The sequence below is a fragment of the Micromys minutus genome, assembly GCF_963924665.1.
Source record: "Micromys minutus genome assembly, chromosome: 3".
NCBI classification, from domain to species: domain Eukaryota; kingdom Metazoa; phylum Chordata; class Mammalia; order Rodentia; family Muridae; genus Micromys; species Micromys minutus.
This window is the reverse complement of record NC_137972.1, coordinates 24840985-24859142: the sequence shown is the minus strand read 5'-3', so window position 1 is coordinate 24859142 and position 18158 is coordinate 24840985. Positions and strand designations below refer to the sequence as shown.

The following is an 18158-nucleotide window of genomic DNA, read 5'->3' as shown; positions in this document are numbered from 1 at the left end:
CCTAGCTCGGTTAATGGTTCAAGCAGGCATGTTCATCCTTCTGATTGTTCATCTGCCTTGATCTTCTTGACTGGATCTCAGCTTGGACAAGGCCCACTGCTGTCAACTCTTCTCCTTAAATTCCTGGTGACCCTAGAAATGAAGTCTTAGGGAAAGAGCCATGTCTTCCTAAGTCACAAGAATTCGTTTTCCTTTCTCTTTTGTGATTTTATTTCAGGTTTTCTATCCTTCTCCTTCTCCTCCTTTGAGATTGATTTTTGTTTGTTTTGTTTTGTTCTTTAATAAGGATAGAAAGTATTAGATTTTATTACGGAAATTCATACATTTTGTTGCTTAATCCTTCTCCCCCAATTATCTCTCCATCCCCCCAAACTGGTCCCCACTCATATACTTCAGTTCCTGAGAGTCTTCCTTTCACATCCACATCACAGAGTGCAGATTCCTCTTGGGTTGTTCCTTGATATTCGTTCTCATTCTTGGGCCTCATTTCCTTTCTGTCTGATCTTGATTCTTCTTTTCTTTGTCTCAGACTTTCTTTTCTGCTACTTGAGTAATAAAATTTATCTCTATTTTTAAACTTAATTATTTAACTTAAATTGTATTTTCCATTTCCATTTATTGGAATTTGAGGTAGAGTGGCTATATTTAATTGTTTTTTAATTATATTTATACATCTGATTTGCTTTGGTGTTGATGACTTTATTAAAATGCCGTCCATGTTCCTGGGGTTTGTTGGAGATCAAGCCTTTGAAAGAAGGCTACTCATTACAAAAATGTCCTTATAATAGCCATTACTACAGATGTATAAATTGCAACATCAAAATAGAATATGAAAAAAATAACTTACCCCAAAACTCTTAATTTTCCATTAACTGAACTCAAAGTTATATAAAATGTTATATAAATAACGTTACAGGTCTTATTTTTAACATTATTAATCACACACACACACACACACACACACACACACACACACTGCCCAATGGAGTAAAGAAGAATAATCAGCAAACAAAAATTCTAAAAAAAAAATTAATGGAAATAAAAGAAATAAACAGATCAATAAGCTAAATAAAAGAAAAAAACAAAATAGAAGGTTTCACTGATAGATTAGATACAATGGAAGAATACCAGGAGTTACAGATAATAAGAAATTATTGTTATACTTAATGAATAGTAAAGAAAAACTAAAAAATTATGGTCACCACTTCCAAGGCCTCTAGAACCCAGTTAAGAGACAAAGCATGAAGGTGTTGGTATCTAACAGAGGGTAAAATGCAAGCAACTGTAATAGAAAACCCACTTAGGGGAATAACAGAACATTCCCCAAATCTAAGAAAAAGATACAGGCATGACAGTACAGAAAACATTGAGAATGACAAGCACATAACTAGAAGGGAATTTCTCCCTAATTAATATGTCAAGAATACAGAAACAACATAATAAGATTACTAAATACTGTAAGAGAGAAGGGCCAGGTAACTTACAAAGACATACTTATCGATGTAACAACAGTCCTGGCAACAGAAACTCTGAAGGCCAGGACCTTGGGATAATGTAATTAAAGTTGAAGATAAGTAGGTAAATAAATAAAACAGAACAAAAAGCTGGCAATCAACTTTATTATTCAGATGAACTGTCCTGTAAAATCAAAGGATAACTAATGAGATGAGACACAATACAGGCCTGCAGAGGTATATAAGTGGTGCACATTCATGCATGAAGAAGAAACATTACTCCAAACTAAAATAAAATAATATTTTTAAATAAGTGGAGTAAATTAAAGCCACTCATGACTACCAAGCCAGCACTGTAGAAGATACTTCAAAAAATACTACTCACAGAAAAACAAGAAAATACACAATCATTAGAGCTTAGAAGAAATAAATCTATCATTAAAAGATAAATAAAAAAGAACCAAACATTATCAATTCATTAAGCTAAGAAACGTCTAAGATGAACAAAAGAGGAAGAAAATAGCAGAGACTATCCAAAACCAGCATAATGGTAATATTAACTTCAACCTGGCAAGATGTAGAATCACCTCAGTAGCAAGCCTCTGACGAATAGATTAGGTTAGCCTCTAGTCATGCCGAGAATAAATTCATGGGTTAATTTAAGTATAAAGATGCACCCTAAATGTGAATCTCACTTTGGCATGCCCATTCTCACCTCCACTTCTCATCATCAGTGCTACTGCAATTGATTGCCATTGCTACCATTTGCAGACAGCAGAACCAGTTTTGTTGTTGCTTGCTTGCTTGCTCACTCTGAACTTCCAATGTGGTCTAAAGACCAGTGGCTATCCAGGAATCCTCCAGGTCTTTAATGAAAGATTGGGACTGCTAAGACATACAGCCTTGAGTTCTGGGGTTTTTTTTACCTACCTTCCGGCTTCTCTGACAGTTGAAAACAACTGTTGTTGAACTACCCAGACCACACTGTAAGTTACTCTAATACTCTTTTAGTATGTCTTCATTCTGTCAGCTCTGTTCTTCTAGATAAATCTAACATAACCATCAAAAAAATTAAATGTAGTACTGTACCATTCAGTACTAACTGTAAATAAATACCAATTTACATCTCTGCATACTAAACACAAATGGGCAGAATAGATTTTAAAACAATATCCAACTATTTGTTGTCTACAAGAAACTCACCTCGTAAAAATGATAGCACAGATACTGAATTGAATGAAAGAAAAAATATATTCCAATTAAATGAAACTCTAAACAAGAATGAATTACTATGACAAGTATATTTCAAGCCAAAATAATATAAAGTCACTGCATTTACAAAGTCAATAATTCATCATAAGATATACATGTAAACATGTAAATGTTTATCCCCCAAAAGTTGGTTCAGCAATTTTCATAAAAAACAAACACAACTAGACATACAGGGACAAATAGGCATAAATGCAAATTATTGCATAAGTGAGTAACTCCATATATAGTGTTTATTGATAGACGTATCATCAGTACAAAAAAAAATCAAAATGAAATCTCAAATTAAATTGTACCTTGCATCACATGACCTCAGCATCCACCTACAGAATGCTATATTTAACAGTGATGAGATACATATTCCCCTCAGCAACAGATGGGGGTTTCTTCAAAATAGATCTTATTTTAGATTATAGAGTAAGTGTTAACTAGTTCAAATAATTTAACTTGTGTTATCATGGCCTAAAACACCATAATTATAAATAAATAATGAGACAAACTAGAGAGCATACACAGATAAATTGGTACCAATTAAGATTCTTGACCGTGATTATTGGAACACTGACAATATTGGAGGAGTAACTTTTTAACTTATATATTCAGTAAAAACACACCAGAATTTGTACAGTCTACAAGGAATGAAATTATAAAGGGTGTGTGCATAGTAAACCCCTATGCTAAATAATCAGATAGCTATCAAATAAATAGCCTTATGCTGTACCTCAAAGTGTTAACACAACTAGAACAGGACAAATATAAAATTAATGAAAGGAAAGAAATAATAAACATGGCTGAAGGTAATGATGGGGACAAAAAGGGGACAGGAAAAAGGTTCAGTGAAATCAATGATGATTCTGAAATCACAAAGATAAATGAAATTGATTAGCCCTTATCTATACCCAAAGAGAGTAAAACCCAAATTAGAAAATTAGAGGTAACTATTATAGCACATATTACGAAATCCATGGGGTTCTTAGAGAATAATCTAAAAGCTTTCATTCCAATAAATTAGAAAATCCAGAAGAAACAAATGAATTTCTGGATATTTATATTCTACCAAAAGTAAACCAAAAGGATGTAAAAAAAAAAAAAAAAAAAAAAAAAAAAAAAAAAAAAAAAAAAAAAAAAAAAACCAAAAACCTAAACGGACCAGCAATGAAAACTAGAATTGAAGAAATGATTAAAGGGACCCAGCAAAGTAAGAGCAGAGACTGGGAAGAACTCATTGCTGAATTGAACCAAACGCCACAAAAGAATGTTCTTGTATAAAGATCCAAAAGAAGGAATACTTCCTAACTAGTTCTATGAATCTAGAATAACCCTAGGACCAAAATTAGATGAGGATAGAGTAACAGCAGATCTTCAGACTTACCTGATGGACTTTAAAGGAAAGTCTGCATTGAAGTTCTTCCATGCCAAATTCAACCACACATTAAACAAAGCATTATCAAACTGATTCCATACTAAGAATACATGAATGGTTTCGCATAACTGTAAAACAGCATACAAATAGAATCAAGAGTTAAAAATCACATGGTCATCTCAGTAGATCCAACAAATAGTCTATTCTCAAGACACCAATTACAAATGGTCAAGAAACACAGGCAAAGATGCTCAACACATTTGAGGTTCTCAATAAAATGCAGGCTAACACCATGTTGAAAGTTCATCTCACCCATCAAAATGGCTATCATCAGGAAAGCAAATGTTGGCAAGGTTATGAGAACAAGGGAACCTATATGCACGTCTGGTGTGAAGATAAATTAGCATGACCATTAAGCTCAGAACTTCTACAAAAATCCAAAATGAAGCCAGTGTACAGTACAGGTATGCCACACAGCATATACACTCTTATATGAATCAAATATAATGTATGGTAGAGACATCTACATCCCCATGACAATCTCAGCAATTTTCAACACAGTTGGGCAGTGGAGCCAACTTTCATGCTTATTGGTGGATGCGTGTTTACAGAGAACCTCTTGTGCAATGTATGGAAGCATCACCTGTCAAAATGCTGTTGGCCTATTAGCTTAGGCAGGAAACAGGGAGGTGGAAATTCTGGTACAGGGAGAATTTCTGGGCTAGAGTCAAGCATGAGAGATTCACCCCAAAGTGAGGAGAGGTAACCAACAGAAGAAGAATAACAGGATAATTCAATTATGAGCTAACAAGAGGAGCCAAAGCTTTTGGACTAAAAAATTATTCATAATAGTTCAGTTGCTGAGTCATTATTTCACGAACTTGAGCACAGGTGGAAAAGTCCACACTTGCATGAGTGGATAGAGAAAATTGGAAACACATGCACATTGGACTTTTACTCAGATATTTATAAGCGAGTAATCTTGTCTACAGAGAAATGAGTGGATTTAGAGATTGTCAATTTAAGAATAAAGTATAAGACTAGGAGAAATTGTTCCCCATATGTGGTATCTAGGGAAAGAACGTGAAAGCAGAGAGGGTCTGTTAAGGAAGAAGGGAGTCAGCCGGAAACAGGATTGCATAGAGTGGATGAGTATACTCAGAATACATTATATTAATATATGAAAATGTTTTCATCAACCCATTATTTCTTACATTCATTATGCACTATGCAAGTTATTTTCATTTATATATTAGATGCACAATAAATGCTTCCTTTGTCTCATAAAAATAATACACTTCCCTTTTCTCACTTCCCTGGTATAAATATTTGCCTCAATTCTGAAAATTCAAGGTGTTAGACATCAATTCATTTAATGAAATTCCCCTCCATTTTTAATAAGATGTACAAAATAGTCGATCCTTAAATGAAATGGGAAAATCCACTGATTCATCACAGAAGAGAGTGTGCCTACTAGGCAGTCTACAGCATAGCATCTTTTTGTTTCTCCAGGTCTACCACAAAGAGGAAAATTTATGTTCCCATTCCTCCTGCACAGCAGAAAGACATGCCGAGGAACAGCATGTGGCTTATGCTGTTTACTCTGCCAGCAAGAGCTACATCTACCTTGAGACTGAAACTGACAGAGTCTTGCCCTGCAACCAGATTCACACAGTTCAGGCACATTTTATTCTGAAGAGGCAGGTCTTGGGAGCCCTGAAAGAGCTCGTTTTCCACTACCTGGTGAGTTCTGGTTCCAAATGAAAAAGAAGAAATTCTCTCCTCTCCTGACAGGTTGGGTTCGAGGCTGGGTATACAGTAGATCTATGTCTTCTATCCCAGTTAGAAGAAAGCCTTGTAAAAAAGACTTTCCATTGTAGGTCATGGCCCAAGGCAGCATAATCCAGACTGGAAACCACACTCATCAAGTGGAGCCGGGAGAATGTAAGTGTTTTCCCACATGGTAACATTTCTCCAACTGAGTGTCCACATACTCGTGAGTGGAATCTTACAACTGAACACCTGACAATGCCATCATGTTTGTGTGTCTCTATCAACACTCCCCACGGTCGGATCGCATGGCTCCGACGTCTAATGTGAGTTATCACTCATACCGTGACCTTTAGGGAAAAAGTCTCAGACTCCCAAACTGAGTATTATTCAACGTGGTGAACTATCTATTGAGAATATGTAACACCTGAATACACAAAGTACTCCAAGATACAATCCACATGAAGAACCTATGCATTCACATGCAGATTATCCCCAACGAGGCAAATGAGTTATCTGAGTGTCTATTCAAAAAACAAACAAACAAACAAAAATGTCGGCCTTGGTCCTTAACCATCTTAGACACTCTGATTTTCATGGACTTGATTCATTTTTATTATTCTAAAATTATGTGTGTGAGGTATTTGTGGGTAACTAAGTGCATGTCAATACAAGTACTCTGAAAGCCAGAGGCATCAGATCCCCTGGGTACCCTGGGTATCCTGGAGCCAAAATTACAGAATTCTGGGCAGCCTGGTGTGGGTGCTGGGAATCAAACTTGGGTCTTCTAGAAGAGCATCAAGTGATCTTAACATCTGAACTATCTCTCCAGTCCTTTATTTTTACTTTTAAAGACACTTTTATTTATTCTTTGAAAGTTAAATATGTTTATACAATGTATTTTAATTATATCCTCTCCCCACTAATTTCCGCCCTCCCTGCCTACCTCACCCTTCCCTATTTTATGTATTTTTTCTTAACCTATTGAATTCAGTTAGTGCTACCCATACATGATGAGTACTGGGCCAGCCTCTGAAACATGGACAATCTACCAGAAGCCGCATCACTGAAGAGATCTGACGCTTCCTCCATAAACTGCCAATAGCTCCTCTGCTAAGAGTGTGTCTTCCCAAAACCCTCTCCTTCCATGCTGGAATATTGATGGGTTTGCTGTTGTGCAGGTCTTGGGCAGGGAATCATAGCAGCTGTGACTTTATGAGTGAAGTCACCCTGTCATCTCCTGATGATTTTTGCTCAGTTCTACTGAAATGAGACTCACTTGTCACTCCCTTAATTGGGCCTCTTGCACCTGCCCTTTAAAATCCCAAGACACCACTGAATCCTGGTGATCTCGATGCTTTGTCCTTGGCATCCTTTAATCCAAAAGATCACTTACCACATGCAAACACATTTTTTATAATTCACCTTTTATTATTCATTTCTTTTCATGGCCATATCTGCACATGGAACACGATGGAAGCCATACACTATTTACAGGAATCTCACCCAGGCTAATGACAGTAAAACTCTTCTCTACATTGAATTAGAAACAGGACTTAGGGATAATTATGTGATCACTCTAATAGCATAAAGATGATTAGTGATACTGACTAACAGCGTGCTTTAGATGTAAATCTGTGTGCTCCATGCAGTCCTAGATCTCTTTCAAGTAATTTCTAGAAATGGTAGATACTCAGTGGATGCTCAACAAACTTACTGAAAAGGGCTTCCTTGTCATTGATCAGTTATACAAACTATCTAGCTATTTAATTAAAAAATGCAATTAGTTCTTCAATGAACACTAAGAGGGAATCATGGCATCCACCTTGAGAAGTCTTATGAGTCCCCTCAGCTTCACCAGAAACAAGAAGTAAGACTTCAAAAAATGCATAATTTACTCTGAAGAGATGTAAATACCAAGACCATGGCATTGAAAAACAGTTTAATACCAAAGATATGGCTATTATTGTCAAATGTGGCTCGTCCTCCTGAGATGATTATTAATCCTCAGCTCCCCAAGTACCAGACTTCCTCTTATTGTTTTTCCTTTTATCTGAATAATAAATGGGACGTAAGCCAAGGTTGTCTCATCCCTTTTTATAACAGAAAAATCTAACATGCTGTTTGGGATGCTAAGGTGTAAAATAGATAGGAGGTTAGTCTATGATTAGCTATCAATAACCAATATAACTTTTGGCAGTGAACGTCTTGGGGGAAGATATCTTTGTGATATCCTCCTGAGATTGTTAGTATAAAAGTCACTGACTACAGGACAGGGAGACTGTCTTCCACATATAGACAATCCTCCAAATCCCTGTGTTCGGTTATTTGGGTTTTCCTGTCAGTATTCTGACCCATAATCATCTCCTCCCATTCCCCCAGCTCCGGTGAAAGGCAGCTTTGCCTTGGAGATCCCTGTGGAGTTCAGCATGCTTCCTGTGGTTAAAATGCTGGTCTACACCCTCTTGCCTGGTGGAGAAGTGATTGCAGACTCTGTCAGCTTCGACATTGAAAAATGTCTTCGCAACAAAGTGAGGGATCTATTACCTAGTTTCTATTTAAAGGGGGGGAGGGGCTCAAAGACACAGATTTCAGATAAATATGCTAAACCCAGTCATCGGTTTAAAACTTGTTCTCCTTCCTCATGAGTCTGAGAGGGCAAGCTCAGAGCAGCAGGCTTGTCAGCAGGTGCCTTTACCCCCTGAGCCATCTCACAGATCTTAATGTCACATAATCTTATGTGAGACTAGTCATAGGATCCAGGCTTATCAATGGTTAGTGTTTTTATTTTCCCTCCAGTTCTTCATTATTTTTCTATATGTGTGATAAAAACTTAAGACCCTTGCTAGTATTCAATTTTATGACACCGTGCATTAAATGTGCGCTGTATGGTAGATCTTCGGTACCTGTTCACATTAGGCAGCTGAAACTGTTGGTGAGCATCTATGCTTTTCTTGCTCTAGAGTAGTTAACGACACCTCTGATCTTCTTTCATCAGTCCCTTTCAGTACAACCCAGTCCTTGCCGAGATGAATGATAGATGATCTGTAGGTAGCCAGAGAGGCAGATGTAGAGATATTGCTAATTAGAATACTGATTTTTCCACCCCATGTATAAGATTCATCATGAAACAGTCCTTCAAAATGAGTAACAGTGTTGGGTGTTTGTGGCGTGAGCCTTTTATCCCAGCACTCGGGAGCTGGGAAGATCTCTGAGCTCTGGGCCAGCCTAGTCTACAGAGTGAGTTCCAGGACAGCCGGGGCTACATTGTTTCATCAGGAGATGGAAAGACAGAGGCAGAGATGGAGAGGGAGGGAGAGAGAGATGGGAAGGGAAGGGGAGAGCGAAAAGAAGGGGAGAGGGGAGAGAGAGAGAGAGAGAGGGAGGGAGGAAGTGTGACTTCAGGGCTGTTGAGATGGCTCACATTAGGTAATAGCATTTGTGATACTGAATTCTGATTCTAGCATTCATGTAAAAGCCAGAGGGTCCTATAACCCCAGTGCTGTGGAGGCTAGAGGCAGGAGAATTGCTGCCAGATTAGCTCCAGGGACATTCTCAAAAGAATAAGGTAGAGGGTGGGAGCAGGGCACCCATTCTCCTCTGGCCTCTGCTGGGTGCATGGGTACATACACTTGCACATGTGTGTGCATTACACCACAGTTGCATACATGTGCACACACACCAAAAATGAACTATTGCAAGAAATTCAGGGAGCCGAAAGAGTCATTCGTTGCTTCGGAGTTTGACTGACACATTTCCTGTCTTCCTAAATCAATCCCAGGGGAGAAAGGAGAAGCCACGAAACTCAACTGTGTTTCTGACAGTATTCATAATCTGGAAGAAAAAAAAAAAAAAAAGATATGTGTGCAGAGTTGCAGGGTGACTCCACGTGGCAGGTTTCAGGGCTGCAAGAGCAGAAAGTCCCGCTAAGCTTGATTTCCCTTCCTGCAGGTGGACCTGAGCTTCAGTTCATCCCAAAGTCTTCCCGCCTCACAAACCCGTCTGCGGGTCACAGCCTCTCCTCAGTCCCTCTGTGGCCTGCGAGCTGTAGACCAAAGCGTGCTGCTCATGAAGCCCGAGGCTGAGCTCTCCCCTTCCTTGGTGAGTCCCCTTCAGCCTCTGTCCAAAAGAGGTCAACAGTGATGGCTCTGAACCGGAAGTGACCCCGGTTCTGATGAAACTGATTGTTCGGCCGCTAGGGCTCTTGAACGGAAAACTTGAGCCAGTAAGACAAAGACAAAGAAGGAAACGAGGCTCTCTGTGAGTTGCAAAGCCTTCTTTTGCACAACTCAAGAGTTCCCCAAATAAGGAAATATATATATATATAATTATTTTAAATTTTAAAACGCAAAATTTACAGGAGCCTTGCCCAAGATAATGACAGTAAAACTTTTCTTTATATTGAATTAAAAACGGGACTTATTAGGAATAATTATATGATCACCCTAGTAGTGTAAAAATTATTATTGGCACTGGCTAATAGCGTGTTTTAGAATGTAAGGTAGATATGTAAATTTTAAAACAGAAATCTTTAGTCCAGATAATGCTAGGAACTTACCAGTCTTAAACTAACACATAATTTCAACCAATATTAAATTTAAGTTTGATGATGAGATGTTATGAAACACATGCAGAAAATGCTTTAGAAAGTATCCTGCAAAAATGTTCTTCTTTTTGATTTTTCCTTTCCCCCAAATATTTTAAACAACAAAAAAAATTCTTGAGCAGTTGTTTTTAGCTGACAAATACAGACGATTAGTTTTAAAATGCAAAGGTTATTTAAAAGAAGGTGGGGTCTCCTTGCTTCCCCCAGCCCCCGCGGCTCTCTCCATGCTGGGTGCCTGAACTTTTGATGAGGACAGCTATTTCTTGAACATTCAAGTATTTGTAGTGATCACGGTAAAGTTTTTTGGTTTTTTTTTTGTTGTTGTTGTTGTTGGGTTTTTTTTTGTTTTGTTTTGTTTTGTTTTGTTTTGTTTTTGAGCATCTTCCAAGAAAGCTCAAGACAGAGCTAACCAATGTCAACTCAATGTCGTCCAAAGCTAACTCAGGAAATGCTCCCGCAGAGGCCCCCTCATCTCCCGTCTCTTACAGATATACAATCTGCCAGGAATGAAGCACAGAAACTTCATTCCAACTTCCCACCATCCGTCTGAAGACCGAGAAGATTGTCTGATGCACAGAGAATGGATCATTAATAAGTTCACACACTCAGTACCAGAAGGAAAAAAGAAGGATGTCTACGGATATGTGGTGGTAAGCCACATTATCTATCAACATGCTGCTCTGTGAATTATTAGGCTTAGGCCAAGAATATGAGTCACTGGCGGACCACCCACCTTACATGTGGTGGTTCATGGGTTCGATCCTAAGCATTCCAAAAGTCTACTTCTTGGAAAATGGCCAGTCTAGATTATTTTTTTCTCTCTATTGAGGAAAATGGTACAGAGAGAGGGACTGACTGTATTATCATTATTATTATTATTATTATTATTATTATTATTATTATTATTATCATTATCATTATCATCATCATCATCATCATCATCATCATCATTATTATTATTATTATTATTATTATTATTATTATTATTACCAATGGTTTTCCAGACAGGCTCTCATTATGTAGCTCTGGTTGTCCTGGCTCTCACAATGTAGACCACGCTGGCCTCCAAGTCACAGAGATCAGTCTGCCTCTCAAGTGCTGAAATTAAAGGCGAATGCCACCATACATGGCTGTGAGAAAGAAGGCCTACATATGTGCCTCAGTATAAATTCCATGTTCCTCAGTGTACTCCCTAATAAGTATGAGACACACAATTTAAATAGAAATTCTACTTGAGCATGTAAAACCATATGTGAAATATTTACTGCAATCTTTATACACACTTTTTTTCAGAATTTTGAGGCATTTTGCTTGATTAATACTTTTCTTTCTAGGACATGGGTTTAACGGCATTCACCAACTTGAAGATCAAATATCCTAAATTTTGTTATTACTATGACATGGTGGCAATGTCAGGTAAAATCACAAATCAGTCTTTTCAGAACAGAATAAATGTGAATTATTTATCGAGGCTGGTAACATAAAATTGTAGCACATGTAGAACATCCAAGTAAGAGGAAAATAAACCCAAGCTTACCAAGCAGAATGTGCCCAGATGTATGCTGCTACTACAAGAAAGTTAAAGGCTAGAGGCCTTTCCTTCAGTGTTAAAATAAGACAAAATTCAGTAGTTAGTGTGATACAGGATCATTGTATGAAGTGGGAAGAACTTTTGTAGATGTGTCATGAGAAGCGAAGGGAGTTTCCTAAGCATTAGAGAGGAAAGAGACAGAAAATTCATGCACTGCACATCCTAAAGATGAGGACAGAAAGAAAAAAATGCACTTAACGTCAGAGGGTGCATGCACAGTTATATATTAACCAGCTTTTTAATCTTTCCCTCTTCTTCTCGAACGAGACCCTTTCAGTGTGGCGGTACCACCTGCATCCTCAGCAGCAGTGAATGAGCTCCCTTCCTCCGTATCTTCTCCAGTACTTGTCCTCACTTATTTTGTTGACCTTAGCCATCCTTAATGGGGTGAGATAAAATCTGGGTTCTAATTTGCTTTTCCCTAATCGCTAGCATAACAAGCACTGTTAAGAGATATGTCTTAACTTTTTAATTTTTCTTTTGAGACCGCTCTTCAGATCCACAACCCTTTCTTTAAGTTGGGCTGCTTGTTTTCTCACCGCTTTGTTTTTTTAGTTCTTTATGTAGTCAGATACCTATCCTCTGTCCGATGTATAGCTAGCAAAGATCTTCTCCCACTCTCTGGGCTTCCACTTCACTCAACTGATTGTTCTCTAGCTGTGCAAAAGCATTCCAGTTTTGTGAGATCTCCATTTGTTAAGTATTTACCTTAATTTCTAAGTGAATGGGTCTGACTCAGAGAGTCCTTTGCTACACTTATAATTTATAGGGTTGCTGCCTTTGGTTCTTCCCCTAGCAGTTTCGTGTTTTATGTTGAGGTCCTTGATTCATTTGGAGTTGATTTTTGTGCAGGGTCATAGTTATAGGTTTACTTTCGTTCTTCTATACGTGACCATCCGGTTTTTCCAGCATCATTTGTTGAAGATGCTGTCTTTCTTCTGCTGTGCGTTTTGACTTCTATATCAAGTATCAGATGGCTGTGGTTATATGAGTGTGTTTGGGTCTTGTATTTTTGTTCCATTGATCTACATATCTATTTTTGTGCCTTTATCATGATGGTTTATTACTCTACCTCTGTAATATAACTTAAAAATATGAAACCTTTTCCTTAATTTTATTTATATTCTAAATACTAAAATTTATTATTATATCAGTGATAACATAAAACATTATTCTGACTGGACTATATTAATTTTCTTCATACTGGCTTGAAAGGAAATTGAAATATTGTCACAAGTTTCTAAAAGCAACAGAACCTGAGTCACTGTGACTACTCTAGACAATGGAATAATTGGGCAACTATCCCTGTAGCTGTTAAGGTAATGGGTAAAGAACTGAAAACACTAGAAAATAGTTCTTGAAGGTAAATATAAAGACTGAGGTCGGGTTACATGTTGTGGTTATCACAGGGAAGGTCCTAAAGAAATGAAGCTTCATGTGTGTGTATTAATTAAAAAATTGGGAGAGATCCTCTATGCTTGGAAGTCAGTGGGAAATACTTAGGTGGAGCCCAAACTAAACCTGTATTTATACTTGACTTGGAAAAAAAGCAGAGTACAGCCCCTCCATCACCAGCTTTACTCTTACATTTCTTGCCAGGACAAACCCAAGTGGGTGCTATGATCCTTGGGTAATAAACTTCCTACTTCTAACCTAGGAGTTTGTACTTACACCTCTTTCAGTTTTTATTTTAATTGAAAACTTATTAAAAGATCTGTGAATCCTACGGATCTTAAGAAAGAAAAGGAAACATTGCAAGACTATCTCTGCCGGCAATGTAGACATCATTCAGCTCTTGTCTGGAGTGATTCTCATTGTAGCCACAAGATCTGTTACCTAGGACTGTATTGCGGATCTTCATTCCTCCTAGGGGGCACATTATATCTGTAAGCATTGACTAACTGTCCAATATCCAACCCAAGAAAATATGCATTATGGTTCCTTCCATCTTCAACTACTCGGGAGAAGGTTTCACCTTTGACAAAGGTGTGACTTGGTCTCCTCCAAAATGAGAGATTCAATGTATCATTTCCAGTGTAACCATAGTAGTGTTTGACAGTCAAGAAGAAACTGAAAATTAAGCTACATTTACACTACACTACTGTGTCCCATTGTATTCAAGTACTATGTTCATTTCTTCCATTGTAACTTCTTAGTACCTATTTTGGAGACTAATGTTGCACTTAGCCCTGAATATTCTGGAAGTTATCGCACGGAAGCAAATAGAAGACTACCACCTAAAAAGTTACTACCTAAAGATCCACCAGCGAAAGATCCAGTTACTGAGACCATTAGGAAATATTTTCCTGAAACCTGGATCTGGGATCTAGTCACAGTAAAGTAAGTGATTTCCATTTATATGATTTGGGCTGGGTATAAAATTTTTCTTTATTTTCTTGTATTTCTCTAATTATTTTTATCATAAACATAGGAAATTAGTCATTTACAAAAACATAGCATATCAACCCATCAATTATAAAATATACCTATTTGTATAACTCCCAGAAAACATACATAAAAACTGTCACATACCTTTCTGATAGTTAAAACAATTCAGGATCACTATATTGAGTAGTAGGTGAGGCAGTCTTAAATTAAGTAGACCATGGGACTACCACATGGAGTAGGACATATAAGTCATAAAACTGTCGTATGATATTTTGAAGATGGGAATCCAGACAAAACTTTAAAATCTATGTTCAGATTTCCACCAACATGAACTTTGAGATGTTGTGGGGCCATGACTTGAGTTGGAAAAACAAGATTACAGAAAGACCTTTCCATCAGGAGTCTTGTGTATCCTTCCACTTCCTCTCACTCCATTGAAGGGCCCAAAAGGATGGTGCCTTGTCACACTCATTGTCACACACACAATTTATGTGCTCACTCTCTGTGCTTTACACTTCCCTTCTCCCAGCTCCTCAGGAGTGGCTGAAATGGAGATGACAGTCCCTGACACCATCACTGAATGGAAGGCCAGTGCCTTTTGCCTGTCCAACGACACTGGCCTTGGCCTCTCTTTTGTGGTACCTCTCCAAGCCTACCAGCCCTTCTTTGTGGAGCTCACAATGCCCTACTCCGTGATCCGTGGAGAAGCCTTCGTGCTCAAGGCCACTGTGCTGAACTACCTTCCTACAAGCATGCATGTGAGCACCTTTTTGAATTAAGCATGACCAGAGGGGAAGAGAGCAATCAGCGTGTGTGAGTTATAGCTAAGACTTGAGTGAAAAGAAAAACAAAAGGAGGGAAGAGAGTATCTGCATAAAATTAGGTGATTTTGCCAATATTTAAGCAGCACATACTGTACTAACAGAGATAGGATATTCCACATAGTCTCTGTATACAATCTAAGGACGTGGTTCACATAGACATGAGGTTGTTATCAGGATAAAATGGCATATGGTTTTACAATGGATTTTGCTTTTGCTTTTTTCAAAATAGTAGTTAAAAATATAGTACCATAAATGTACTTCTGCCATCAAAATGAAACAAATATAAATATACAATTACAGATGACAGATAAATAAACTTCTAACATATATGTGCAGATGAAATCTATGCAAACCTTCTGTGTCAACCTATATGATATTTTAGACATGTTTTCCCAGTTCACCCCTTCTGCTCTCTTTCTAACACAAATCTCCTTCAGACTCTTTTGCCTGCCTACATGCATCATTGTCCTTCTGTGGCAACATCTTTTTTTTTTCATTTATTTATTTTGCTATTTCTATTTCACAGATGGGTGTGCAGCTGGAAGAGTCTCCTGATTTCACAGCTGTCCCAGTGGAGAAAGACCAAGATTCATACTGCCTCGGTGCCAATGGGAGGCACACCTCATCCTGGTTGGTAACTCCCAAATCTTTAGGTGAGTGAAAACTTTGTAAGGGGTCTTTACCCAGAAAAGGTGAGTGTGGGAAGGTTTCTTTAGTTACTTTCTTCTCAATGGGTCCCCAAGGTGAAGTAGTTACTGCTTCTATTAAAGGTGGTCTATTACCATCTTCTTGAATATACGACAAGCTCTTGAACCACTCATAGAGCTGAGCATACCCTGCAGGGCTTGGGGCTTTGGTGAATGCCAGGTTCCTGGCAGACCTGAGCTCAGCTCTCTAAACCATGTGTTTCAGGGAATGTGAATTTCTCTGTGTCTGTGGACGCACAACAGTCCCCAGGGTCCTGTGGTTCTGAAGTGACCACGGTTGCTGAAACCAGAAGAAAGGACACAGTAGTCAAAGTCCTGATAGTTGAGGTGAGTAAACCTTCACAGTCAGCAGCTTGCTGACTCCAGAAATGAAGCAATGCTCACTATATTTAGATGAAAAATAAAAATAGTTTGTAGCTGGCCAGCCCCTGCTTTTAACTCCATATGTGTTCTGTTTTCTTTTTCTTTTTTTTGGGGGGGGGTCAATGTTTTTTTATTAGATAGTGTTCTGTTTTCCCTTCCTAGTCTTTTAAACTGAAGCTTGGGGGACAGGAGGGATGATCTAAGCCAGTTTATTTTCTTAAAGATGTACCCCTTTCTAACGATTATGCCCCGCCCCTTTTTTCATTATTATTTTTCCCTATTACCTTCTTTTTGACCTGGCATGCCCAAATTTTCACATACTGAAGCCATCCCAGCCTGTGGCCTCACAAATAAAACTGTCTCTCAAAAGGCTACAAAACAAAACAAAACAAAACAAAAAAACCCTGCCTCCAGCAATTCTGTGTCTGCAACACTGGGTGTTCATACACTTGGTGTTTGATTTCTCCTGTCTGAATTTTCTATCTTTTGTCCAAGCCCGAAGGAATCAAGAAGGAGCACACCTTCAGCTCACTGCTCTGCGCATCAGGTGAGAACCTTTTGAAACAGCAATGAGATCAGAACCTAAGTCGCCTACTTAGAGATCTTGCAATATTCCTATAAGATAACTAGAGTACTGTATACCTCATAACCTCCCCTAAAGAGGCAGAGGAACAGGGCTCACAGAGGCTCAGACATCCCACTCTGGACAGATGCTTTGCCTCAAAGCAATGGGTGATAACAGGGAAGGCGATGGAGCCCCAAACGCCTGAGGCACCAGGAAATGTGGATTTGTGATGTTTACCTCAAGATCATTTTCCTAGGGAGACAAGAGCTTAAGACACAGTTTGGAAGCCGCTGATCTTAGGGCCCCTGTGACATGCTGAGATCAGAGATGATCTCTGACCTGTCTGTTTCCCTTATTAAGATGCTGAGCTATCGGAAAAATTGTCTCTGCTACTTCCACCAACAGTAGTGAAAGATTCTGCCAGAGCCCATTTCTCTGTGATGGGTGAGTCAATCCATCCCCAGAGGGCTTGGAACAGGTCATTACCAATCCCCTGTCCCCACCATGATCCCAAATGTAGCTTCCGAACTACTCTGCTTGATCTCTTTATCTCTCTTCTGTTTTTATCCCCTCCAATACCCACTGGGATCCAGCACATGTCACCCATAAAATTCCTTCACACCACTCAGAAGTGAGTCTATTAAAGGCATTATTTTGTTCTTAAACACAACGGCGCTTCTAATGTCCTGCCTCTCACTTCCAGGTGATATCATGAGTTCAGCCATAAAAAACACACAGAATCTTCTCCATATGCCTTACGGCTGTGGGGAGCAGAACATGGTCCTTTTTGCTCCTAACATCTACGTGCTGAAGTATCTGAATGAGACCCAACAGCTGACTCAGAAGATCAAGTCCAAGGCCCTCGACTATCTCAGAGCTGGTCAGTAAGGCTCAGAAACTCGTCCTATAACCCCGGTATGTGAGGGGCTTCTGCTGTTCTCTGATGCATCCAGATCTTCAGAACACAGCCAGAGCCTTCTATTCCAGGTTACCAGAGAGAGCTGAATTACAAACACAAGGATGGCTCCTACAGTGCCTTCGGGGATCGAGATGACCAAGGAAATACTTGGTAAGGAAAGTCCACTGTCTGCCAGGCCTTGTTCAACTCTTTTTTTTCCCTTTTAAGATTTATTTAATGTTTATAAGTACACTGTTTCTCCCTTCAAACCCACCAGAAGAGGGCATCTAATCTCATTACAGATGGTTGTGAGCCACCATGTGGGTGCTGGGAATTGAACTCAGGACCTCTGGAAGAGCA

The 18158-nt window shown here is 38.7% G+C and overlaps 1 protein-coding gene across 1 annotated transcript in view; it reads left to right on the top strand.

Moving 5' to 3' along the window:
- LOC308418859 (murinoglobulin-2-like) overlaps positions 1 to 18158 on the top strand; it is a gene marked incomplete at both ends in the record, with an annotated part of 47337 nt that overhangs the window by 19643 nt on the left and 9536 nt on the right. Inside the window, 14 exons of the mRNA XM_080914413.1 lie at positions 5599 to 5829; positions 5967 to 6030; positions 8239 to 8387; positions 9808 to 9957; positions 10951 to 11112; positions 11797 to 11878; positions 14210 to 14393; positions 14971 to 15199; positions 15792 to 15918; positions 16178 to 16299; positions 16831 to 16882; positions 17261 to 17344; positions 17604 to 17780; positions 17888 to 17969. Coding sequence (XP_080770539.1) covers positions 5599 to 5829; positions 5967 to 6030; positions 8239 to 8387; positions 9808 to 9957; positions 10951 to 11112; positions 11797 to 11878; positions 14210 to 14393; positions 14971 to 15199; positions 15792 to 15918; positions 16178 to 16299; positions 16831 to 16882; positions 17261 to 17344; positions 17604 to 17780; positions 17888 to 17969 — 1895 coding nt within the window. The remainder of the gene's footprint in view (positions 1 to 5598; positions 5830 to 5966; positions 6031 to 8238; positions 8388 to 9807; positions 9958 to 10950; positions 11113 to 11796; positions 11879 to 14209; positions 14394 to 14970; positions 15200 to 15791; positions 15919 to 16177; positions 16300 to 16830; positions 16883 to 17260; positions 17345 to 17603; positions 17781 to 17887; positions 17970 to 18158) is intronic.